Source organism: Falco cherrug, chromosome 14 (assembly GCF_023634085.1).
Source record: "Falco cherrug isolate bFalChe1 chromosome 14, bFalChe1.pri, whole genome shotgun sequence".
Taxonomy (NCBI): Eukaryota; Metazoa; Chordata; class Aves; order Falconiformes; family Falconidae; genus Falco; species Falco cherrug.
In genome coordinates, this window is record NC_073710.1 from 5,512,878 (window position 1) to 5,539,508 (window position 26,631).

Consider the following 26,631-nt stretch of genomic DNA (forward strand, 5'->3'; position numbering starts at 1 on the left):
TGAGTTTATAAGTTCTTTATTGAAAAATACACTCGCAATATTTTCATACAAAGTAACGTAAATGGTACAGAGTAACAAGAATTGTCTGACAATTTCATAAATATTTTTACAGAGACATCTACACAATTTCTTGACTTCAGCCTTTTTGTTACGCAGGTAAGAACAAAAGATGCTTTTATGTTGCATGAATTGAATTGACAGTGGAATTAAATCCTAAGTTTTCCAATAATTCAGAGGAGCAGGAATGATTAAAAACACAGAGCTTTTAACTTTTGTTTCCTTATATAAGCTTCTGGGAATCCACGTGTGCTACGTTCTCCGTTAACGCCACCGGTGTTCCCCATTGTGTCACTGAAGCCGTCAGCTGCCCTGCTGTACCAGGTGTTAGTATGTTTAATGCTTTCCTATTAAGTCTGGTATTTTGGAACTATTTTATAAGACAACTATAGTAATATACTTGCCGCTTCCTTATCCTGGTAGCGGGGAGAGATTTCTCCGAGGCTGCCTCATTTAGTCCACTAAAAAAAACAAACCCAACCCCCTGCAAGCCCTGTCCTTTACAAACAAAGTAAAAAAGCTACATAAATGTTTTAAGAGCTGGACCCCACCGTCCTGCTGCTGAGTGAGGTGGCCAGTTCCTGACTCTCAAGAAAAGCGCGCTGCAGGAACGTTACAAGTATATAAAATTCCTCGGAAAAAGCCGACGTCCCTAGCATCCTGCATTCCTTACTGCAAAGGCACCGCGCTACAATGAAACCTTAATGCCATTTGCTGAAGAGGGGAGCTATGGGCTGTCAATTTGAAAATAAATACAAAAATCAAATTGCTTCAATACAGAAAAGACAGCTGAAGTCAGCCTTTGGAAAAAAAAAAATAATTCACATTTAGAAAGTGCCATTGCAAATATACAGCAAAACTACTCTGCCTTACACGTGGTGCTTCACAGCCCTACCAAAGTGCCACCTTTGAACGTGAGTTCACTTGAAAACATTGCACAGCTAAAACCAAGGCGTCACAAAGCTACCTACTTCTGTACAGGGCGCCCCAGCAGCGGAGCAGAATGACATGATGGGTGGCAGGGGCACACGGCACATCCTGGACAGGGAAAGGATCCACTCGGCCAGCTTCCTTCGGGGCTTGGAAAGGTTATTCCCATCTTCCCTTCCCAAGCAGAACTGGACTTTGCTGGAATATTACCTGTAAGTCATTGTTTTTGTGGAGGTGGTTACTGTTAAAAAAACCAAGACGCCGCTGAAGCTTGGTGCAGCGCTGCCACATGTGGCGCGTGAGTAACTTCCCAGTCCAAAGGTGAGGGCGACGGGGGAGCCCCGACACAAGCAGCGCGAGTTGACGGGTTAGAGCAAGCGGCTGTCGATACCTGTCGCAGGGGGGAAAGCTGGGTTAGGGGTGCGACCGCTCAGCTCCTTGGCCCCTTGCGGCAGCCAGAGCCTGGAGGTGGGCAAGGCAGCCGGGGCCCGGCCGGGCTCCTCGGCACGCTCTGCCCGGGCTGAGCAGCAGCGAGGGAATACCTGTGTGGGGGCACCGCGCTCAGTGGGACCCGCGGTCATTTGCTACGTCTTGTAGTCGTCTTAACAGAGCCGTGTGATTCTCCTGACAGATCCGCTTAGCTGGTGCTTCGGTACCATCTTCTAAGAGAATGCCTCTCTTCTTGGTCGGAGTTTCTCCGGTTCTAACCATGCTGTTAATTTCCTTTAGCCTCTGGAGGGAGAAAGGGGGGGGGGGAGCAGAATTACCTCTCGTTGTTGTGATGAGCAAAACATAAAGTGAACGGCGGTTAGTTGTGTTACAGCGGGATCATGTAGGCTTTGTTCCTGGCGATCTGCTGCCTGTGACAGACCAACCTGTTTAATCCCCGTACTGCTCGTTGCAGAGCTAGAGTACGCCAGCCCGGCTGGAGCTCAAGCGAGCCGCTTGTTCCAGCACACAGAGCTGAAGGGCCCCCTCCTGCCGCGGGAACGACCGCTGCCCGCCCCCGCAGGCGCCGCCACTGCCATCTAGAGTGAAGATGCTTCTGAGGGAAGATTCCTGCTTCATTCCTGGTGACCAGAGGTGACAGGACCCAGCCTGTTACGTATCCACCTGGTAAGTCCTTTTGTGTTAAGAGCCACTTGGAGGACTCTTTCCCCCGCTAGGTAGATAAGGCATGTGACTGTATTTAATGTTCTCTCTGAGCGGTTGCCATGCCACGTAACTCACCTGTTACCTGAAAGCAAAGGGTGCCCTGGCTGCGCCTCCCCAGTCGTTCGTGTGGATCAGCGACAAGAGTAACTTTTAAAAGTACACAAGTACCTTGGACGCCTAATTGCTTTACAACTTCTCAGAGGCCTGAACTGACAGTTTGAAGAGTGTCAGGTGAAAAAGTACAGGTTAAACGGTGTCAACAGAAAGGTGTGTTGCACCACCTTCTCTAATTTCACTACCAAAAAGAAAATAGCGAAGTAAGGATTTATAAAAGCAAACTAAACCCCTGCAGTCTCACCTTAGATGGGCTGCTGCTGAAATAATAGAATATTTTCTCTCGAGGAGAGAGAGTAGACTCGTTTTTGTGTGGCGAGATGTAGACTGGGTGATTCTGGGACAGCTGGATTCTGCGAGGGGAGCCAATCCTCACAAAGGGGTAGGGCGAGAGCGGAGGAGAGTCGGTCTGCACAAGAGAAAATGAAAATCACGTGATGGTTGGTACCTGGTCTCGGGTGTTACTGCAGTAAGGCTTTAGTGAGTTGGTTGCCTTAAACACAGTTTAGTGTTTTTCTGCTGGTGCCATACCATCCGTTTTTAGAACAGATGCAAGTTTTGTCATGTTCTTAGGCCAGATTAGTATTTTCTTAATTTACTTTTCTGACCCTGTCTGAGGCTGGCAGTTGATACCGCTCGGTGCTGCCTATTTCATCCAGGAGGAAACGGCAAATTGGCATTGAAAGTACTTGGTGTTTTAGCAGCACAGTCTGCCCTTGAGGTGAAATTACTGTCGTAAAAATATAACCCTTTGAATTTGCTTACGGTGAGGTTAGCTCAGAGTATTTTACTGCACGTACATTACAAAAAACCCCAAACGAATTACTAATGAAAAGCACGGAATTTAACTTACTGCATTTGAAGTATACTTCAGGGCAAATTCTTTAATCTGCTCGATATAGATGTTGTTGTAGAATTGTATAAGATCCCCGCGCTCTTCCTCCTCTGTGTCACTGTTGGCACCTGTCAGCCGGGTCGGGGTGGGGGGCGCGCTGTTGGGGTGCGGTACGGGCAGGGTGCTGCTGGAGCGCATCACTGGGCTGGAGTCTCTGCTGGCTGCCGAGAGGAGCGCAATCCCTCTGTTACGCAGCCACAGCTGCCCAACGCGCCCCGGCCCCTCCCCCCCAGGCACGCAGCCGCGCTGGGGTCCTGCACCGCAGTAGTGACCGCGAGCCCGGTGTCAGTGTCAGCGACGCTAATTCTGTTCCCTTAGCATCTTCCCTTACAAAAAAGCAGTCTGGTGTTCGAGACCAACCACCTGCTCTGCAGGTGTACAGAAACGTGTTTGATTTCTAACCTCTGCCTGGATAAACTGCAAGTGGCTTTTCTGCATAAGCGTGAGTTTCGTCACGATATAAGCAGAGCTGAAACGCCATTTTCCAGGCATTTGTGCTATACTTCCAGGAGCTGGTCTCGCTCGGTGCCAGCTGGCACAGCCTCGGGTAGGGAACGGTAGTCTTTTTCAGCTAGTAGTAGAAATACTTGGCTTAGTAATACTTCCTGCTGGTTTAATGTGGGAAGTTGCAAAATAGATATCATTATTTCCTCCCCTCCCTGCCGCCTCTCTGTGACAGAAAACATCAATAGCTACAGTTTATACTGCCGTCTATTTAAGTAAAGTGGGGGTAGGAGTATACAGCATCACTTACGTGCTTTCCTGTATAAATGTTATTTCAAGGAAAATGTGTCTGTTCAAATACCAGGGAAAGAGTCTTCAGGGATGTCAGAGATGCCCCAACAGCTGCTGCGGGTGGCTGGGCTGTTGCGGCTCTGCCGTCAGCCAGCTACTCTAAAGGAAACTGCTGCAGCCGCAGGAAATAAAAGCGGCCGAACGCGGGCTAGCACTCATTTTCTTGCATGCTACAAAGACACCTGCTTTGGCGAACAAACTGAACTCGGGGAGTCGAGGCCAGCTGTCACGGTAAACTCTTGATGTAAGCACATGTCGTGGATTCAAAACTGTCAATGTGGGTGTAATGCTAAGCTTGAATTGCAGCAACTTTTAAATGTTAATGATATATTCCTAATTGGGTCCAAGTTTACCAAAGAAGGAACTGTTTGGGGTGGGGTGACATAAAATCCCGCTCTTATGCACACTGCTTTGGAAATGGAATTAAAACCAAACATCTGGGATGTGGAATCACTCACTTCTTTCTTTGTTTCTTTCTTTACTTCTGTCTGTAGGCGAGTTCTGCTGGCTATTGCTGTCACTGCTGCCAGAGCGGCACCGGCGTCTCCTGCCTTTTATCAGGACACTCCGATACACCTGCGGGGAAAGAGAGGAGCGTGGCAAAGGCAGGATGACTAGATACGCAGTTACATACTCTGGAAAGAACAGTCTGCATCACATTATCTCCCTTTTAGAAACTTATTCCTTCTTGCAGAAAATACAGCCTCCTAACGGGCGTATTATCCGATAGGCACTGCCTCCTTAGGTTCTAAGTAAAGACCTTTCCTGTTGTAGCTATGGTTTAGCATACAAAGCTTTCACTGGTGCAGGATTTTGGAGGAGAATGGCTCGCAGGCTGCATTTATTTAATGTCAAACGTTACTTCAAAAAGTGATCCGTTCCTGAAATAGAACCAAGGCATTTAATAAAGCCGCTACCACATGGCGTAACGCCAGCTGTACTTACATGGCTCTTGGCTTGCGGTTGTGTCCGATAGCAGCGCATAATGTTCTGAAATGATCTGTCCTCCTTAGTAACCTAAGGGGAGATGAACAGGACAGGTTCGTAGTGTCTTTGTGGTTTGCTGTCTGGGGCATTTTTGAGGAATTGTAGTCTTTGGAATACTAAGTCTTAAAGTTTTGGGGTTTTTTTGCTTGTTTTCTTTATTCACGCCTTACCTTAGCCATGACATAGATGGCACACATCAGCAGCTGATCCAAATGTCTGTCCATCATGATTTCAGGGCAGTGCACCAAGGAATACTCGAAACACGTCCAGATCTTTTTCCGCAGGTCGTCAGATACATCGAGCTTGACACAGAGATCCCTCAGACGAACGCTAGCTAAATGATACACCTGTTGAAATGGAAGCTGTGCTTAGGGCCACAGCCGTCCTGCTTTTCTTACCCGGCTAGAGAGTGGCTCAGCCTCGCACACCCTGTGGAACTCGTGCAAGTGAGAAGCCAAAAGAAGAGTCACTAAATATAACTTTTTGGCTTACAAGACGCAGACATTCTCGGTACCGGTATCAATGCTAAGAACAACATTTGTTTGAAACTTCGGAATGCTGAGCTGTCCTGCCCACAGGAAGGGCACTGCACAGCCTAGAGAAACCACGGTATCTCAGAGGTGAATTTCTTCCTTTTAAAGAGCCTTAAAGAAAACGGACACCTTCGAGTACCTGCTGGCCAAGAACATAATCTACGTCACAGGTAGTGATGCAGTAGCTGAGGTGACGGGACTCCTTTGCTAGCGAGAAGGTGCCTGCGTAAGAAAACTGCTCCTCAGGTAGGGGTGTGAATAGACAAAGGGCATAGATTAGCTCCGAAATGGAACACGCTCTCAGTACTACTAATATAAGCATACCATTTAAAATCACTGCAGGCTTACTGAAATACAAACTAAGCAAAGCACAAATTAGACCAAAAAGTACCTTTCTAAAGAAGAGTGACAGTGAGCCCATCTTCCGAGGCCTGACGGATGTGGCAGTGGTAAATGGCTGGGTTTGTCTTTGCTCTCCGGGTGAGATCTGCTGCACCGTTAGCTGGCCGGGTAACTGCAGCGTCGCCCCGCTCATCGGGGGGTTCAGGGTCCCAGCAAGCGCCTGGGCGCTGAGAGGCTGGATGGGACCAGAGACAGCTTGAGGCTGCGTACCTACGTTCACTTGCACTGGGAAGAAAGTTATTCCTCCATTTTCATTGGCAATACCTGTAGTTTAAGAAAAAAAGAGTCCAAAGTAAGAGCAGGTTGGGGTGGTTTAATTTTGTTTTTTCGACTAATTCAGTAATTCTTTTATTAGTTGCTTATAACTATATTTAGCGTATTATATATGAAATTGTTTTGTTAAAATACTCTGAATTTTCCACATAAGGAGATAAGATAATGAAATTGGACCAAGTTTTTCATGCTAATACAACTTTTATCCTATGCCAGTTGAGAAAGGAAGGCTTACTGAAATAACTGGTTTTTATAAAATAGACATTGGCAGCCAGAAGTTCCTGGGTTGTCTCTAAATTCTGCTCACCTAGTCAATTTTTCCCCACTATGAATCCTTAAGCATACTTCTTTTTTTTCCCCCCTCTCCCCCTTGCTGTGTCCTAATGCTGTGATGGGAACAAGTCGAATAATTTGGCTGTGCTTTTTCTCTCACCTTGTACTGGTATTGTCACAGTTTGCCCATTATTGGCTGTGACGGTGGCAGTGGCCACTGTAACCAGCGTCTGGCCGGGCACTGGAGTCACGGACATTGCTTCGGGATTCATGTTCTGCACTGGCACGGTGTTTACCACGGGCTGTTGGGAAACTCTTACTGGAGTTCCACTGTCAGAGTTGTTGTCGTTGTCAACAAACAGTCTTCTCCTTGTAGGATTGGCGGCAGGAGAACTGTATCTGTCATACAGGGTAGTCGGAGAGGACGACAGGCCTGTGGATGAAAACACCCCCCCCCCTCGGTGTAGTTGGCTCTTGTTGTATAATCCCTTATTAGACAAATATGTGACAGAAATCTAATGAGAAACAAACTCCGTCCTGCAAAGCTCTTCAGGAAATATTTTTTTTTAAATTCCTTATGTCTACATTTGTGGCTTACAGAGTGCTTTTAGAGGCAACTTAATCTCAAGTAATGCTTTGTTTAATACTTTTCTAACCTAAACATATTATGTTTCATTTTTCCAGAAGAAAATAGTTTGAGACTTCACATAACTAAATATACAGTGGAACTTTGGTATAACAGCAAAGCAACCTGTTCAAGTGCTACCTATTAGAGCACAAGTAGTGTATAAATAAATAGCATATGTATGTATACATATGTATATATTATATAATGTTGATGTAGCTAACTGTTCTGATGTGGTGTTTTCAGGTGGTTAAGACAAATGCACTCAGTATTTTGTTCACACTGAAACCATGTGACTTGCAATGGAAAAACCATTTATGAATGTGTTTGCAATGAACTGTACGTTGACATTAAAGCAGCCTCCTTGCTGTGCACGACTTAGACCACGGCTTTAATTTTTAAATCTATGAAGCTTAGTCTCACCTTTTCCTAGGCCTCCAGTTTCAGCACGAACCTCATTTATTCGTCTTGGTGTCAATGGTGAACCGACAACACTGTTCCCAGCAGATCTCTCAAAGTACTGAGGTGGCATTACCTAAAATATTTATACTCCTATTAGAGTGTCTGTATCACACATGGACTACATAACAAATTTCTAAAAGCTTCTGTACTACAGATTTTGAACAGTGAAACAGTATGGGGGGGGAAAAATAAAAACAGGAATGCTGAAAAACTTACAATAAAGCCTAACTAAAACTTTGTTGTGACTGTACTACTCCAGAAGATACAGTACTGTAATAATCTTTCTGTGCCTACAATTAAAAGTCTGGACTTTTTACCACATTTCTGCCTGTCTAGTAATTTTTTCACATGTGAGTGACTGGTTCAGCCGTCCCAGTTTGGCCACGGTAAATGGATGTAAATGCAGGGTGAAAATCATCTCAGCTGGATCCCTCCGTAGAGATGTCCCCAAACAGACCGGAGCACACTCCGTCTGCTGTTTTCTCTGCACTGGTTAGGTTGCAGGGTGAAACTGAAATCTGGACAGCTGAAGCCTCTCTTTCAGGGGGTAACGTCTGCTCTCTACCCTCCTCTCCAAATAGAAAAACTAGGTAAAACACTGCAAAAAGTCCTCACCTCTTCACAAGTAGGAACTTTGTTTTCATTCTCTCTGATTCTGTCCCACAGTATGGATTCCTGTTTCCATGCCATACTTTCTAAGATCTGCTCTTCGATATGATTAAGGTGTTTTACCACTTCCCGACAAAGGCCGTCCTCTGCTCTAATGAAAACCTCAATTACCTGTAAGGCAGATAATCGTGATCCACATGACGTACTTGTTTCATATATTTCTTACAAAAAGATCTCATTTTAATTCCCGATATTCAAGGAAAAGAGATGATGAGAAATATTAAGGCTGCATTACGGTGACTCAGTCAGATGGTATCTCGAAGATGGGTATTTGTATCTTTCTGAACAAGCAAACATGTCAGGCAGTGTTGCGGAACAGTTGCAACAGTAGCTCATGATGAAATGATAAAGCACTAGTTTCTATATAGATACTTGGACACTGCTCCTGCATTAAACCGCTATTTTGATTTTTAAAATGCCCAAGGCACGCCCTGGAATGACAGACACCTGGGTAGTATTTTTTCAGTACAAAGAGGGGCAAAGCTGAGCATGAAGGGGTAACGTGCCAGTTAACGTCTAGGCAAGGAGATGACCTAACACAAGTCAACAGAGCACCCATGGCTTAATAAGCATTTCTAGCTGTCAAACACTTTTTACCTTATAAAAATGATAAACTGGAATGTCAAATATTTCAGTGATGAATGGGAAGTTTCCAGGTGGTTTATATGTAAAGGTAATTATCTCGAGGCAGCATGCCAGCAGAGATCTGTGAAACACGTCTTGCTCCAGGATTGCCTGCAAGAGAGGTGCAAATTGTAATGCTTAATTTACAGTAACTATAGAACAATGAAATGCTTTCTGTTCTGCAGCAACAGCAAGATTGTCAAGCTTATAAAAAGAGACGTTATCTTGCAAGACACAGAAGAGAATCCAAAAGGAGCCATCTTTAGTCATTAAAAATCTCACATGTCTTTGTGTCTGGAAACACAACTTATTTCTTGTACACTTTCCTGTTCCATTCAGGTGTACTTACAAGCTATTTTTCAGAGGTTTACCCTCCTGTTAAATAGCTGCCTAGTCTGCTTTACAACTGGTTTCCTTTTTTGTAGGTCCACCTTTAAAAATCAGGTACAATTTGATTAGTTGTCCTTACAGATAAGTCAGCATCTCCCAGTCTCCTCCTCTCCTGCTCAATGACTGACTCCAAGACCTTGTAGTACAGCACCTCAGCACGACGAAAATGCTTACTGGCAACATCTGCAGGAATTATAAATAGAAGCAATATTGTGATGTAGGATAAAATAATTATATTCTTATCTTAAGCTATAGAAATACAGCAATTCAGTAGCTTGTGTGGATTTCCATGCTGCTGCGGCTACAATACTGTCAGGACTAAACCAATTAGTCCTAGGTTAAGTTGGGAATCCTTCTCCCATGCTGCACTGACTTGTGAATGCAGAGCAGAATAACTTACTACTGAACCCAGATTTTGAGGAAAACACCACCTGTAAGAACAATCCTTAACATTGCCGTAATATAATGTACGTATTTCAAGTTCAGAAAACACAATGAGAAGTTATGCCTCTGTGGAACCAACTTGCACTGTGCAACAGAAAACACAGAAGCAACCTGCTGACAAGAACAGAGTAAAGCCTTATTAAGAAACAAGAAGCTCAAGAGCATCTTCCTTATTTTCAATCCCTCTTCACACACTTTCAACAACTTTGCAAATAATACTTTGTGTTTACACTGGCAGGATTTTAATATCCATACTAATCCACCCTTGTATGTAAGCCAAAATTGCTGCAGGATTTTTAAAGACTACAGTTAGTCAGGTTTTTCATGCCAGAAATCCACGCCACCACTATTGTATTGGAGAGACAAAGCAGTGCCCTTAACAGTGCTTTTCATTTCAGCTCTGTAGAACTGAAAGTATCATCAGATTCCAGTGATTAAAGCTAAGGCTGATTATAAAATGGTATGCAGTGTTGAAACCTGCTATGTCTTAAGAATACAGGAAAAGACAAAATAGAAGAAACACTTGTGCCAGAGCATAACCTGTAAGTGAAACTGTAAGTTAATTACAAGTTAATGGCAGAAGAGCAATGCGTTTACAGGCATTTTAATTCTTTTCTGTACAAGTAAAATGTTTCCCACCTTTGGAAAAATTACTGAATTCTCCTTCAGACTGCACGCTCTGGCAGTACACTTCATGCATTTCTTTTACTCTATTTGCAATAGATTGAGAAGGATCCCTGGAACATGCCCTGTAAATAAAAACTAAACATTGACAACATACTCTTCCTACCAAGACAAAAACCAAAATCCCACAGCTATTTTCGTAATATGATGAAAGCATGAAACTGTAAAAATATTGCATAGCAACCCCCCCCCCGTATGTGCCCACCTGTACATGCACTGTAAAATGTCCATAGCACATTGTTATTATATCCATTGCAGTAAATATGCATATCTTTTTGTGACAAGGGGTAAATACTTCAACACCATTTTCCACACGATACAAAAAGTGTTTTAAAATATATTGTACCTGAAGCAACGTTTATCTGCATGGAGAATAAATTTTATTTTGCATCTCCTGCAGTATGGAGTGATTTGCTAGGTAGGAAGAAGAAAAGTCTTGAAAGTTTTGTATTAGCAGTTTGCTGTCAGAGCAGCTCAGAACCGCTTGTTCTTACAGTCATCAACGTCTTAAGGACAAATGTATCTGAATAAAGAGAACAAAATCTTTCCAAATTTAAATGTCTCGCTGGGTCCTATTTTATTCCAGAACTTCAAGACTGACTCACATTTTAAATTACACTGGTTAGCATTAATGGTTGTTATTAAAACTATTTAAAAAATAGAATTATTTGATTAGCTGGACATCAAACTTACCTGAGTATTTGCTCCAGGTTTTCACTGGGGGCATTTTTCAGTCCTGCCAGCATCGTATGAAGGCGGCTCAAACTGTACGTTGCTATGGAAACAGGTGTCACATATGGGTTGCTCTCTTTAATATACTTGCGGCCAGTCAGTGGGGTTGTAATCCTAAGTGATTTGGACTAAAAAAAACCCAAAAAATAAGCATACAAGTGTACGCTGTTATAAAACCGAGATACAGGTCACAACCTAGAAGTGTCAAGCTGTAGATTTCTTACCCTGTGTTATGATATAGGCCTGGAAAAACTGGCTAGGAATCAATCAGCGCAAACAAACAAACGGAAAAAGTTAATAGCCAGCAATGAAAGATTTCTCCGCGTCACTTGGCTGTTTCTATAAACTGAGATGATGTGACCTCACACAAACACAGATACTGGGAGTGAGGTGGGAAACAACTAGGCCAACCTGAAAAAACGCCAAAGCCCCTAGCAGCCCCCTCCCGTCCCCTGAGCACCAAAGACAGCTGTAGCTCACAGGAAAAGCATACTGAGCCAGGGTTCCCTTTCAGCAGGTGTAACTCCCGATGTGAGAAGGCCTCCTGATTAGCATTTTAATTCATTTGCATCAGATCAAGCCATCACATCAAAATAGTTTAACATCAAGGATGCTCCCTCAATTAGTGTACAAGGAAAACCACTGCATCTTCTAATTATCTAACCACACAATTACTTAACCAAGAAACACTTCCCTTATTTTAACAACTACATTACATTTCGCAGTCTTTTCACCATGAAGTCTAGCTCCCAATGCTCCTCCCACTCCCCCCCCCCCCCCCCCCTCCTAAGTGTGTTTTACTTCTGTGCCCATACCCTGCCAGGGAAGAGGGCTCCCCAGCCCTGCCGGGACGCCCCGGAGCACAGACAGCACAAGCACTGCAGCTGCGAGCTGCTGTGTTAGGGGCCACACCGTTTCATTGCTACAGAAACCTACAGGAGTTACACACCCAGAACTACACCAGCTAAACTTCGTGGTTGATTATTTCTTTAAATAGATCAGACGCAAAGAATTAACTCTTTGCACTGATGTTGCAAATAAGGTTATTGTGATCTTTTCTCTCCAGAATGTTGAAAGCCATCAACCAATTCTCACACTGGGAAGAGCTCACGTTAACTATCTCAGTGACCTAGACTTTTTACCCCTTTGCTCCCTGTCATCTGATAGTGCTAATAGAGCACTTTTATTTATTATCCCTCTTTTATTTGCCTGCCTTGTGTCCTTCCTCCCTTAAGACATCTTTTACATCTTCAGGAACGTTTTGACATTCTGTACTCATAGGCATACATGTAATTTCTAGTAGCTGCTTCTCCTCGTCGGACACAGACCAGCTCAACTTATTCTCCATATAGAAACAGCAACACAGACCGTGTCATACTCACCCTGTCAAAGTGCTGCTGCAAATTATGCTTCACCTGTACTCTTTCAGCTGTTTCCATTCCTGAAGTTGTGTTTAAGCACCTCGTGAGCGTTCCAATTTCTTCATCTGCATCCTCCCCGAGAAATATTCGCTCATCCAGATTTCCTACCGACAACACATACTCCTCGTAGGCCTTGTTGATGGCTTTGCTACAGCAGAAAGGAAAAGGCAGATACAAACCCCTCTGTATTTAGACAGTGCTTTGTTCACTTGGTTATTACCGAACACAGTTCTGGCCTGCTGGATGTCTACTTCAGAACTTCCTTTAACCCTGAATTAAGCATTGGAGTGCCTTTAAAATCTACAGCATCTCAAACGTGACAGTGGCAAGAAGGTTATTCTCCCATTATGCCTGATGGCTTGCCACTTAGTATAGCTGCACGAGGAACACAATAAAACATCGAGAATTTGTATTTGGCTGGAAACTCCTCCAAACTTACACAGCATCACATCACCATAAACTCTGCTTACCATTTTCATACTATTTCAAAGAAAGTCCTACTCATAAGCATCTCTGGGTTTATACAGAAAAAAATACCACAAAACCCCATTTTTTCCCCTCCCACTTCAAACTCATTCAGTGTGCTCCCACATCTTTTAAATACAAACACTTTGAGTTATATAATAAAAAAATATCTGAGGCAACATAGAAACATAGGAATAAAAGCAGACATCAAGTAACACCCTCCCGAGGAATCACTCCTCATTCAAATACGCCTCAGACCATACCACCTCAAAGAGAAGGAACTGAAACACAACATAACATGTAAACTTCAACAAATACGCAAGTCAGCTAGCTACTATTACTGTTAAGATACAAATAATAATGCAAGTGCAATTGTATTAGAGAGGGATGCTAATGCAAACCAAAGCACAAATACAGTGACTCACAAACTATCTCCAAAGTTCCCAGGGTCTAGAAATCCAGTCAGATTTTCATCTTTTCCTTTTAAAAGCTGCAAGGCAGATAAGAACAAAGGATGGACTTGTCAGTTCTTAAAAAGATAATGAGTAAGAAGAACTTTTTCTACATTACAAATTTAGGAACCAACCTTTTTGTCAAAAAGTTTCCGAATATATGGCTTCCAAAAATGTTCCTTTATGCCTTTTGCTTCTAAAACTAATCCATAATGTAATGAACACAGTTTTTCAATGATGCAGGGAGGATCAGAGGATACTTTATAATCCTTACTATGAAAGTCTTCGGGTAAACCTATAATTAAAAATACTGTATTATTCTATTTTGCATATCCATATCCTGTTTTCTTACTAAACTTAAATTCTATGCTGTGTAGTCTAGTTAGTGTGAAGTTAAAATAGGAAACTAATTAGTTTCCTTGAATTAATTATTAATTATATAATGCCCACTCAATTTGATAATGTTCTCGAAAGTCAATTTTTAGTCAGAGATTAAAAAAAGTTAGATACCGAGTAGTAAAAATTTAAAATATAAATTCTAACTAAAAAAACAGATCAAACTTGTGAACCAAAAGATTTATTCAAATAGATCTGAGCTAATGGTCCCGGTTCACATCCAAACCACTACAAAGTAAACGCGAATACTGTACAGCACTGAGAATGAAGTATAAGCCTGGAAAGAATTACATCAGAAATTCAACGGAAACTTCTTACCATTCATTTGCCTTTGTGGTTATGAAGCCAACCTACACTTCCATTCTTTTCAGAAAAAGAAAAGCAGCGATCCAGAAATGAGAGGAACAACCAGCTTGCCACTCTCGTATCCAAGCACTGGATCTTCCCAAGCTGCTGCCTCACGGGAACTCTCCAGTCTGACTGTCTGCAGTAACGACTGCATCATGAGGCACTCTGTCACTGCGATGTCATCAACTGAAATTCTTACTCTGGAACTTTCTTCCATGGTATTTCCATTGTAAATTAAATTCTTGACTTACTATATTATTGACAAAATTCGGTAGTCTGTTATGACATACTACATTAGTATAAATCTGTGTGGCCAGATATGCAAAATATTAATTCCCACATATTTCAAAGCAATTATTATTCGACTTGCTCTCTGCCACACAGATTCATACTAGCTTCAATAGCCTTAGAAGTTCTTGCAGGCTTTGCATAGAGAGTTTTTTCCAGCATACCTTTAAAATTAGGGTTCAGAAGTTCTTTACGGTTAGGACACTGGAGAGCATTTCCATACACTAGATCCAAAGCACATAACAAGAGGTGGTAGGAATTGACCAAGTCATCACTGATCATAGGAAAATTACCTTCAATATTAAAAAGACATACAACATTTAATTAAAATTCACATAGACTTAATATTCTTTTAACCAAGAAATTGTTGATATTTGTATTACGATCAACCATGGAGTCTTGGAAATACAGACTCTGGTGACTATAAATATCTGGATAGAAACGCAGGTAGTAAACCAGACACACACCTAATAAAATATAGCCAATATAATAGGAAAATATGTTTTCAGAAACGGCGGCAATTGTGCAGGAACTCAAATATATTGTGCTGTTTTGAAAACAAACCTTACCAAAATGTTGATAAACATGATACTGCAGACTCCCTCATGCACAGTAATCTGATTAATCAGCGAATAAATAACTTGAAGCAGTATAAACTGTATAACGCAAACTGCCTCAAGGAAGAAAAATTTGTTACCATAACTCTGGCAACACAAGCCCCACTGCCTGGCAGCGCTACGTCCTTCACAGATTCTTACTCCATCTGCCTGAAGCAGAACGTTATGCTAAAGGCGTGTTAAGGGGGAAGAATGGGTTCTGACTGAGACTTTCCCTTTCCCCAATTTTGCATCACTGTGAAGTGTTGCAAACAACTGTAACGTTAGCTAGGCTAGACCCAAGCGTTCAGATGTCGCAGAACAAGAAAGCACCACCCCCTCCGTCAGTCCCTGCCCTATTCTCCAGAATAAATCTATATTCAATGCCAAGTCAGGAGGTCATTTTTCTTTACCAATCTTTTGTTTACAAAAAATGTTGTTGGGGGCATGCTCATTATAAACAGTAATAAATTTAACTTTATATCTCTTGTGCTTTACAAAAAGAGTTAAAACGGCTGCCTCTGATCTGGTTTACAATGTAGCAAGTATTTTTTTATTTATCATCTTCCTGCAGAAAAGAATCCCTGTAACCTCTTCACTCTTATTATTACCTTTCACAAAGATCATATTCAGCTTCATTCGTCTTTTTACTGAACTCATTTAGGTTTATGATACTCCTTTAGAGGAACAGCCATAACTAAAAAGAGTCTGGTAAAATAAACTGTACCATTAATTAAAACCATAAATCACAATTCCATTAATTTCTATGCACAGCATGATTTTCTATTACTCTTTCAATACTAATAACTCTTCTACTCTCTCTTTTTTTTTTTTTCCTCCTCTCTTTTCAGGTAAGCTCCAAACCACTTAGCTGAACCCACTATGAAGAACAGTTTTAAATCCTTGAAGAAATCTAACACACAGTAATAAAATCACTTAGAACACATCAAAATGTATACACGATTAAAAGATTTTTTCTGAATTACGCTGTTACTTTTCTACTAGTAACATACTATTTCGTTCAAATTTATATTCAATTTTCTGATTCCATGTCTGTTAAAAGAGAAATAATTCCAATACACATATCTGGATCTATTTAAAACAATGAAGCCTACCTGAAATTTGAATTACCTGTACACATTTATCAGTTATCTGCAAATCATTAAACATTCACAGCAAAGCAATGAAAGCTAAATACAATAGCAAAATGTTAATAAATCAGAATCTTCAAGGAGTAACTCTTGTAATACAGCTTCATTTTCATAACCCTGAACTCCAGCATGGCAATTGTTACTGTCAGCCGTCAAAAATAAATCCAATTTTACAATACCAGTAGTTTCATACAAATAATTTGTCAATGACATTTCAAACAATAGCTTACTACTCCCTTTCACAGCCTTTTACTAAACAATTAAAAAAACAGTTATCACAGTGCAGCGTAATTTTTTTTCCATTTCCATTTTAAAGAAAGACAAAAGTCAAGGTAAAGAATTTAAATAGAAATTCTTAAAAACAGTACCTAAGAAATGCAGTATTGCTAAACAAAGTCACTGCCTTACTTTGCAGCGCGTACCAAAGGCACGAACAAGACCTGTACTTTCCGCCTTTGTGAAACTGAACGCAATGATCTTCAGGCTTGCAGAAATATCAGAGACAAGCCTGAACTTGCACTGATGTGCGGTTGCCATGATAAGGATTACTGCCAACCCTCTAAACACAGTGAACAACATGAATACTTAAGTGCCTTAAATGATCACCATTTAGTTTCCATTTCTGTGCTGCCACACTTGAATAAATGTACCACTAGTCATTTACTAGCTTTACAATTACTGTATGTTTTCCTTTTTTCTTGTCACATTTATTTGGGTACGTCATCAACATGGTATTCTGTACAAAGTTAATTTCTATCTGAAACTGCTCGCTAATAAACATGTAGTTAATGATGATGTAGTTCCTCAAAGATATTAACCAATAATTTGGCAATAGGAAGACTCAAAAAGTCCCTCTGCATCTTGTCGACTGTCCAGTGTACCCATAAAAGCAGGGATTTTATAGAATGGAAAAGAAAACCCTGTGATTTTTCAGAATGACCTACTTACTCTCTCAGTTGCCTAACTATGCTAAAGAGGTAAAGTCCTGACTGACTAGAAATAAAGTACAGGACCAACTCTCCCCCGGACTCAGTGGAATACGAATAGATATTTCATACTACTTGCGAGCGCTATACTGGACTGAAGAACAAAAAGAAAGAAAAAAAAAGAAAAAACCCAACAATCATACTGTTTGAGGGTTGCAAGCAACCAACTTGTTTAGGAAAGGTTCCTCTTCCCCAGTGAAGTGGAATTTGCAGCCTACTGGAAAACGGCATCTTCTACATAAGATGCAATGTTCAGTACCGCACTCGTGCAGTACCACACCCCTCTTGATCCTTGCCCAAAGACGTGGTGGTGAGGGTCCAAGTAATGTGGCCAGTACCTTTTCCTAAAGGGAGTTGCTGGCAACCCCCTGCAATGTGGTACAGTGTAGAAAGAAAGGCTAATCTGTGTTGTACAAAACAAGTACCAGATAATTCAATATTGTAACAGTCTACTCTGTCCTATCCTCAAAAGCAGCCAATTAAGGAAATTACAGCACACTGCAGGAATCTTAACACTGATTCACTTCTAAATCGGAAAACAAACACCCCACCACACACCTCAAAACCAAACCAAAACTCCTTTTATCCCTTTCTTTTAGAAACGGAACTGTTAGTTTTCTTCTACTAGAAGTTATGGTACGGACAAATGTAAAATGTCTCTGGAAATTATCGATGGACCTGAACCTACAAAGGCATTCTTTCAGTGAATGTAAATCTTGTCTTTATTTTCCTCAAAACACTCTCCTATACAGAATTCCCAGCGAACACCCATCTAAGCAGTACTTGAATAAAGCCCTAGGTATGCAGAAACTCTTTAAGACACAGGTTTAGTGAGGGAAGACTTCGGACTACATGTGGTATGACCGGACAACTTAGGCCTAAAATAAAGACTTAATCTCGTTCCCTCCTGTGGCTTTTTCTCCATCAGTCATTATCAAGAAAAACTGTGAAATCCTCTACTATTCTTATTAGGTTTAAGGCTGCTATTATGATAAAAGTTGTATATACGTTGCAATATATTGTCTGTTCATTGCATTATTTCTACAGAAGCATACTAACAGAGGACCCCCTCACATCTTCCAAAGGAATCTCAGTCTTCAAGTCAGCCATTTCTGTATATAGTGCTATGTCCCAAAACCAAAAGAAAATCACCCTTGCAAGACAGGCGTGTGCGGACCTATTTAGTAATGCATATAGTTATTTGGTACAGTTGCCGTGTGCTCATTTTTTAAAAAGGTAGGGGAGCAAACAGGCTATCAAAAGAATTAGAACGCTGTCTGTGATACTAGCAGGAAAGTATACAGATCTAGCATTTTAGGATAAATTTTTAGTAGGTTGTAGAAAAAAATTCATTAAATATTTTCAGTGTTGCTGGAAAGGTAGGAGGAATTCAAATATTCTTTGTTCCCAGTAAACATACATATACACCTTATGTTAATTACAACAACATCTAAATATTAATTCACTAAAATGCTAAGCTAATTTTTCTCCGTTGAATTACAGCATAAAACTTCTCAATACTGGTAACTTTGTATAAAATGTTCCATATAAAAGCCACCTATTAATTTATTGCATATAAAAGCAAACTGTTTGGTCATATGGCTCACCCTACAAGTGTGGTAAAACAGAGACCTGGGGAAATTAAGACGAAATTCATTACTTCGGGCTGTTCTGAGAAGGCTCCTTCTCCAAAGGCATTTCTTAATTCAGCAATGCTTGCACCTATTCAGTATTCAAGGACTGATGTAATGACTAACAAAACCAGGTTTTCTGGATTTAATCCCTTTCAAATCTCTTACCTTTTGCATGAACAAACAGCACCCAGCAAAACTGGAAAACTTCAGTCACAGTACACGGTTGTCGCCTTTTGGGGAAAAACACAGCAAGACGACACCCAATAAGCTCCATGAATTAAGACCAATAGAACATCACACAACGTTCAATCGTTCCAAAAGAAAATTAAGTGTTACAATAGCGTGGCCAAAATCTTACACCCTTCCAACAAAAACCTCACTAAAACAAGCTGCACACTGGTTTAGTGCAGGCACAAAGTGGAAGCCCAGTCTCAGCGTGCACGTAATGATTCAAATACCACTACAGCAGATTCCATTAAAAGTAGGCCAAGACTTGAGCAGAAAATCACTTTAAATTTAAATATGGCTCGCCTAAACGTTTCCTTTTAAGACAAAAGTGTGATCTGAGTTCCAAAGAACAGGCAAATATCTGTATTAAAATCTACAGAAAATGTTATTTCTGCTTTTGCTTACAACAAACGGTACATAATATAGTCAACTGAAATAGTTTGAGAACCACAGTTGAAATTCCTTCTTCATAAGCAACCTCAGCAATATAAACATGTGTACAGGTTCCTGGAGGAACACATCACACAGTGTGTGTTTATATTAATATATTCACACAGGCGAAACTTTCAGAACTGTGTGTCATCTATATACTGATGTAAAGCATTTTGTATAGAACTTTATATAGTATAAAGAATTTCAAAATATATTAAATTTTATCAGAACCAAGTTCCTCTGCTTGTCTTAGTTTTAAATACTTTCAAACAAAATAAAACTCATTCATGAGGACTGCTCTTAAATCAAAAGTTTTGCAGCTATTGAGGATTTGTTATTTCTTAATACTATCATGTATAACATACTGGACAGTTTTCCTAAATCTCCTGCCTACTTTCGTATTACTGGCTAGTAAGTTTGGTTTGTGTTCTTCGTAACATATTAATAAACATAAATAATAAATAAATAAATAAAGACAGAACAAAAAAACCCACCAAAAGACTCCCCCAGCACTGATTCTTATAGCTTCACAGCATCATTCCTTGTTTCCATATACCATGTTATACCATATCCCTGGAAGTGCTATTTCATATATCGCAGCTCATCCCCAGGGCGGCAGAACATTAGAGCAGCAAAGAAAGAAGGTGGCACAGAGATGTTTTGCCCAATATTATCTCATCCCTTCTAGTTTTTTTTTTTTTTTAAAGTGCATTTTTTAATTTAGATTGTAAAATAGGCATGTGAGCCTCAAAACCAAGCAGCATTTGCACAATGTAAACAGTTTTTATCAGGTTTCCTGTTTCTAGAAGCATTGCTTGCTCCATAAGACTGTATTCAGTATTATTTATTTCATCCAGTATTATGTATTTAAGTTGGAAATTATTTCATTAAGGCCTAATTAATTCATGGTGAGGCCATAGTCTTTTCCATTTCTCCAGTAGTTTAATCAGCCTTAATCTTTTATTTTCTTATTGCATCAGGTTATGCTAAGTATGGTATTAAACGTCAAAATTAACCTGCATTTCACCCCAAAATAAGTAAGTATCATCTTCCAACTTAAAAATTACTTCACACCTTACTATCCAAGCTAACCAGCTAGAAGGGTTTACTCTAGTTCTAATCATAGAATTACATACACACCATATTTTAATTTCACCATTATATGCAAATATTGATCTCAATACATAACTCTATTCCATCTATAGTCCAATGGGATTTTACTCACCTTTTGCATTCTCCAACAAAATTACTTAGGAACAATCCTGTCTTTTATTATAGATTCAAACACCTTAATGCCACTAAGTGATGCTAAGTGAATCTAAGAAGAAAATCACTAAGAATCACTAAGAAGAAAAAAAAGCCAAAACCCCCACCTAGAAATAGCCTGTAAATGCTAGAAAAAGAAAATAATAAAACCAAAACAAACAAACAAACAAACAAAAAAAAAAACCCAAACCAAAAACCCCTCAATATAAAAGCAACCAAAAAAACACAGTTCACAGCAGCAAAGACTAAAGAAATAATGAAAGGGAATAAATCAGTCTCTACTAACTACCAGGAGAAATGACAAGCCAGGCTAAGTGCTGGCACAAACAGATGAAATCTTGTTAAGATCAAAATAACCAGAAAAAAATGCTAGCACTAATTTCCACAGCACCTCTAATATGAACAGGAACAAAGAAACAAAGCTTCTACAATAAAGTAAAATATCCAGAAGATCTGCATTGATGAAGACGACTATGGGAATGAGTAGGCAGTGAAACAGACCGAGTTGTTCTATGAGCTATTGAGGCTATACAGATCATACAGTGATCAAATTCTTCCAGCCTTTCTCAGCTTAGAAACACTAATGTTACGCTCGTCTACAAACTGATTTTAATTCCCTGCCCCCTCCCCCCCAAATCATAGAAACTTAGCAGCTGTGGGATTTCCTGCACCTTGTCATATCTGAGAAACTGAAAAAAAACGATTCAAAAATTACTGTGAGCCAGGACACAGACCAATTCCGATATTATAAATAATGGCTATGAAAATACAGTCAAAAATACAACTAAAACAACCAGTGGCTTTGTTATATTTTTGTAACAGAAATGCTCTAAAATCAGGCTGGAAGTAACAGGAACGTACCTCTGTTTCCTTCCTCTCTGTTGACGAGGTTGATCTTCTTGAGGATATCTGAAAATGTCCTGAAATATGGGCTCGTACTTCTTAAAAATTACTGCGGAAACTGTAAAGTTTCTCTCTAATCTCTCAGTTCGTTCTCTGAATTGGGACGGTAGATTTGCCATGTCTTCCCACTTTTTCATCTTGTTAAAAAACTCGATCAAACTGAAAATACCAAATGGGTTAGATGTGAAAAGCTTGTTTTCCTGCAGAAATACACATTCTCCACAAAATTTCTACTTCCCAAGGTACTGATAAAAAGGTGGTATTGCAAACATGACAGTGTACCCTCAGCTAGTCCTTCACCCATAACCCATGAACTCAGACAGCTCACAGAATATTTATAAAAATATCTATAAAAATATAAAAATATAAATCCTCGGCTGATGACCACGTTAACTATAATTCACAGTTCCGGCTTTTTCTCAAAGACATAATCAACTCCAACAGATTAAAAACAGATTTCCCTCATTTTTTTGAATAATTCATTAACTTAAATAAAACAAACTCTGAATTCTACAATGCTAAAAGGATTCTACAAAGTATGAATAAACCCTAAGTTTCAGTAAATTTCACTCCATTAATCTGGCTTTCATTTATTTTTCACTCTTCTTTTTTCTACACCTACTTTTTCAGTCTTACTAGTCTTTGATGGCCCAGATCACAGAAACATTTTATCCACATTCAGTTTGCTGAATTTCTGATTCAGGGGGAAAAAAACATTAAGTTTTTAAAGAAACACTTTTGCATTGTTTAAACCGATAGCAGTGCTCCAACACTAAAGGAGATAGGGAGAAAAAGTACATAAGAACATTCCCGCTCCAAATCTACTAAATTGTTACAAAACAATCAGATTGCTAATAAATAAAGTCAACTGTTTTAGGAAACTGCTCTTCTTGTTTTGTAGATATAAATATTTGATACAAACTTGTTTGTCAGATTCTGACACCACTGCAATTTCATAAAGCAAGTAAAACTTCAGTCTTCTTAAAAAAAAAAAAAAAGAGAGAGAAGAGATAAATTGTGTGCCTATTTTCACAATCAATTAAAAAAGGTTTCTCATGCGAGAAGTTCACACTTTGCACACTCTTCAAAAATAGGCTATTACTCAGGGACCAGTTTCTTTCTCCTTTGAGACAGGGAATCAATCTCCGATTTTGAAAACCAGTGTTTCTGCAACACGGTAATGACCAAATGAAAGTGTCTTACTTGTGTGGCAACGAGCTCTAACACAAAGATTCCAGTGATATATATATTCTGCCTGTAAAAGCAGGAAACTAGAAAGACATTTAGCCTGCGTTCTCAGTTTCTAAATTTCATAAGCTGATAAGCAATCTTCAAAATTTTGTAAGTGTGTAAAAATTAGCAAAAAGAAAAGTTACCTTTGTTCTGAACAGCGCAAAATTCTGGTTAAAGATACGTAATTTCCCTCAGCTGTCCCTCTGCTCACAGTTGGAACTGCTTTTCTGCAAGCCACGTACAAGGCACACGCTAGCCAGTGCAGATCATTTCCCTGTGAATTAAAACATCAGGCATCTAAAAGACTTCATGGAAAACACCCCTTCCAGATATGCACCTACCATGGGGGGGGGGGGGGGGGAAGGACCAGAGGGGAAGGACCAGAACTGCGTCCTAAAGAAATCAATTTCAACCAGTAACAAAGTTGATACCTTGTTTCAAAGTTCTCTTTAACTACTTTGTGTTTTCAACTACAGGGAAAAACAAGGGCTTAAACAGATACTTAATACTGAACAGTGTCACTGCTACAATTACATAGTTACTAGTTACCTTCGTCAATTTCACACTTGACCCAAAGTTTAACAATATATTTTCGGTGTTGCTCTTCTCCAGTAATAAGGTTTGAACTGCTGCTCTTCTATAACGTTTTGTACTGCCTTGGCCTTCAAAAAAATATTATTAAAAGCTCCAGTTCCTTGCTGTCAGAACATTTTTCTGCCGTGAACAGGCAGCGGGAACGGAAAAACGTAGTTTCCGTTTTTCTCTGTATTGCACACCACCACCATTCCTCGGTCTGGTACTTAAAGAGAGAAATTAATTCCAACGAAAACCTTTCGAATCATACTCTCCGTCTTCCGTTTAAAAACCCATATGTTTTAATGGGAAAAAGACAGTTAAAAAACCGGGGCACAGAAGGCTGAATTCGACGCCGTGGGTTTCTCGGGCTATGCGGTGTCACAGGGCCAGACGAGCAGAGGCTTTTAGCAAAAGGAAAGTTTTATTTCTGAGCTTCCCAGCCCCTTCCCGACGGTGAGGCAGCGTGACAGAGGTGCCCGCAGGCAGAACAGCTCCCTCGGGCCGAGCACACGGCCCGGGCACGGCAGGGCTAACCGCTCCCGGTGTGCCAACGGCCCGGCTGCGGCAAGGGGAGCCCCGCAACGCCCCGAACAGCCCCCGGGGGCCGAAGGCGGGCCGCCACCCTCAGCGCCACCTTTACGTTTAAAACGCCACCCGGTAAAAGGCATCGCCCAAACAAAACTGCGTCACGTCATGTCACCGCTTTAAAGAACGATGTTACCAACCCCGCCCGCCTTCGCCCGCCTGCGAAGTTCTGCGCCGCGATCGCGCAAAACCCCGTTGGTTCTAATTGAGCCGAGAGCACCTAAGCGGGCAGGGGGCGGCCCCGGTAACCCCCCACCGGGAGCCCCGCACCGCGCCCGGCAGCTGCGCCGCTGGAAGCAGAAGCACCACAGCCATACGATCGCGTTTGGTTTTAACGCCTTTTTACTGCTACGGCCCGGAATGGTGGTTGTTTTGGCTTTTCCCCCGGCCCAGAGCCGGGCAGCACGGCCAGCCGGCAGCGCCCGGGCCCGCGGCAGCCCCGCTCCCCGGCGGGCATGGGGGCCGCTCACGGCGGCGGCGCCGGGGGAACGTCCCTCCTCCCGCGGCTGAGGCGCGGCCCCGACCGGGGGCTGGCGGGCCGGGGCCGGGGGCTGGCGGGCCGGGGCCAGCTCTGCGTGGGCGGAGCGGACGGGAACGTGCCCCCTCTCGGTTGCGAGCGAAGGCCCGAGCGGTGTGAGGGAGCGGCCGTTGCGCCTCAAGAACCGTCCCCTTCCCTCCCCCCCGCTTAACTCTCTCCCTCCCGCTGCGCTGACCGACCAGGGCCGCTCACCTTGGCGCGGCCGATCCCCCCGCCCCGCCGCCGCAGCGCGACCGCCAGCCCCGTCGCCCCTCACCTCCAGGGTGTAGTTGCGCTTCATGCTCTGGTAACTGAGCCAGGCCTCGGAGCGAGCGCGCTCGTCCATGTTGAGGCTGCTGCAGAGCTCCTCGTAGCGCTGCCGGGTGTCCCCCTCCTCGGCCGGCGGGGAGGGGGCGGTGGCGGGGGGCGCGCCCCCGGCCCCCGGCTCGGCCTCGTCCTCCTCCTCGCCCGGCATGCCGCACCCCGGCGCTAGGGGGCAGCGCCGCCCCGCCGCACACCGCGCTTGCGCCGCTGCCCCTCGGCCTCGCGACGCGCATTCGAATCCAAACACCCCGGCGCCGGGCCCCGCCCCCGCCCCCCGCCGCGCCCTCTCATTGGGCGGCGGGAGAACGCCCGCCCCGCCCGCGCCCTCGCTGCGCGCAGGCCCAGCGCGCCCCCCACCGACGCCACGGCCCGCCCCGCCGGGCACGCACTGCGCCCTGCTCCCGGCATGCAGCGCGGCCGCCCCTCAGCGCGCGCGTCACGGCGGCCCGCGCCCCGCCCCGGTGACCCACCGCCCTGAGGGGAGGCGGGCGCGGCCCCGCGGCGCGGCTCGGCCGGGGCCTGACACGGAGCGGGCGGTTACACCCAGCACGGCCCGGAGACCTTCGTGAGCCTAAGAAAAGCGCGGGTGCGTGGTTGTCCTCAGAGAGCAAATGCGGCGGAAAGAGGAGGGGGATTGAGTTCTGGTGGAGGCAGCTGTGCAGAGCGCAACCGCGTAGAAACAAGGGCAGTCAGTTCTTCAAATAAACTTGAGGAGTTTTAGACTGTTACTAAGAGAAAAAAATAAACTGCTGCACAAGACAAAAAAATACACAAAAGTAACTTGGGTCAAAACGATGCTTTGTTGAGCCAAAACTTTTACAAGGCTGTCCCAATAACGGGGTGGGAATCAGGCGATTTCCGTTTCCAAAGGACAAACAGCATCTCATCAGAAAGAGACAGCAAGGGCGGCTGCTGGAAGGCCCCACGGGGCAGCGAGGAGGGGCCCCAGAACAGCTTTAAGGAGAGGTCGGGCTTACAGGAGCTACAGTGAAGGAAGGGAGCAGCAGAACAGCACTTTTTTAATAGAGATTTATTGTCTATGCCTCTTTGCTTTTGTACTGCTAGCATTTCAAAGCTAACAACAGTGACACCTTTGTGGGAAAAAAAAAATGTCAAGAAAAGGTGATCTGGCGAACCTGAAATATTTTGCAGGACACAAGCACGCACTTTCACCCCACAGCGATGGCACCAGACTGCGGCAGAAAGCCCAAGATGAGAATGGCAGCGGGGTCTCCCGCTGCCTGCAGCCCCCCGGCCTGCCAGGGACAACTTGGGCACCTTGCCCATTTCAGTGTACCATTAAAAACTAAGGGTTAGGCTGTTATCTGATGTCTTGGATTTTTATTTTAACATGGAGGAGCTGTGAACTTTGCGGTAAGGTAGCAGCTCCTCTGAGGTACCCAGGACATTTATAGGATGCTGTCTGCTACCCCCAAGTCTGTATATAATACCATAGGGCTTTTCTGTTAAGCCACATTTACAGTATTTGTTAAAGCAGAAAGCAGCAATAACTTACTACAGTATTTTACCTTCTACGGAGAAAACACGGATCTACTCTTTTGAAATCATTTGGACACCTAAAAAAAGAAATAAATGTAACAACCCCCCACTGTATAAAAGATAAAGCCTAAGGTTAAAGGTGAAGTGGTTATGCTGTGGTTGTACCTACATACTTTCCTGTGGGTTTAGGCATCCAGACTTTATAAATAAATAGTTCCACTTGACTGCTTCTGTGTAGAAGACTTTAAAAAAGGTATTTTTTTCATTTAATGGTCTACTGAAAAGT

At 42.5% G+C, this 26,631-nt stretch overlaps 1 protein-coding gene across 4 annotated transcripts; it reads right to left on the bottom strand.

Annotated features, from left to right (window-relative positions):
* RBL2 (RB transcriptional corepressor like 2) lies at positions 1-25,099 on the bottom strand. 4 transcript variants are annotated; one of them, XR_008735067.1, is made up of 23 exons: positions 24,799-25,099; positions 22,987-23,117; positions 21,569-21,769; positions 18,947-19,011; positions 14,579-14,707; positions 13,517-13,677; positions 13,356-13,420; positions 12,427-12,613; positions 11,006-11,172; positions 10,268-10,377; positions 9,264-9,367; positions 8,768-8,905; positions 8,117-8,281; positions 7,463-7,574; positions 6,575-6,847; positions 5,858-6,132; positions 5,104-5,280; positions 4,892-4,963; positions 4,405-4,522; positions 3,110-3,312; positions 2,501-2,665; positions 1,496-1,719; positions 1-1,432 (listed from the first exon to the last, which is right to left on the bottom strand). XR_008735067.1 is itself a non-coding variant. In XM_055726359.1 (23 exons), exons 1-22 carry the CDS (start codon positions 24,994-24,996, stop codon positions 1,549-1,551), a joined length of 3,387 nt encoding a protein of 1,128 aa, XP_055582334.1. In that variant the 5' UTR covers positions 24,997-25,099; the 3' UTR covers positions 1-1,378; positions 1,530-1,548. The 4 variants fall into 4 exon arrangements, 3 of the variants coding, with proteins under 3 accessions (XP_055582334.1, XP_055582335.1, XP_055582336.1); XM_055726359.1 differs by having other exon boundaries at positions 1-1,378; positions 1,530-1,719; XM_055726360.1 differs by lacking the exon at positions 24,799-25,099 and adding an exon at positions 23,393-24,086 and having other exon boundaries at positions 1-1,378; positions 1,530-1,719.
* Between the last annotated feature and the right edge of the window lie 1,532 nt (positions 25,100-26,631).

Excerpts from the sequence above, each read along its gene's own strand:
- RBL2 (XM_055726359.1), bottom strand. The coding sequence starts at position 24,996 with ATGCCGGGCGAGGAGGAGGACGAGGCCGAGCCGGGGGCCGGGGGCGCG. Across the intron at positions 10,378-11,005 it reads AACCTGGAGCAAATACTCAG|GGCATGTTCCAGGGATCCTT; the intron begins GTAAGTTTGATG and ends TTTTATTTACAG. Across the intron at positions 5,281-5,857 it reads TGTCACTCTTCTTTAGAAAG|GTGTATCATTTAGCTAGCGT; the intron begins GTACTTTTTGGT and ends CCATTTCAACAG.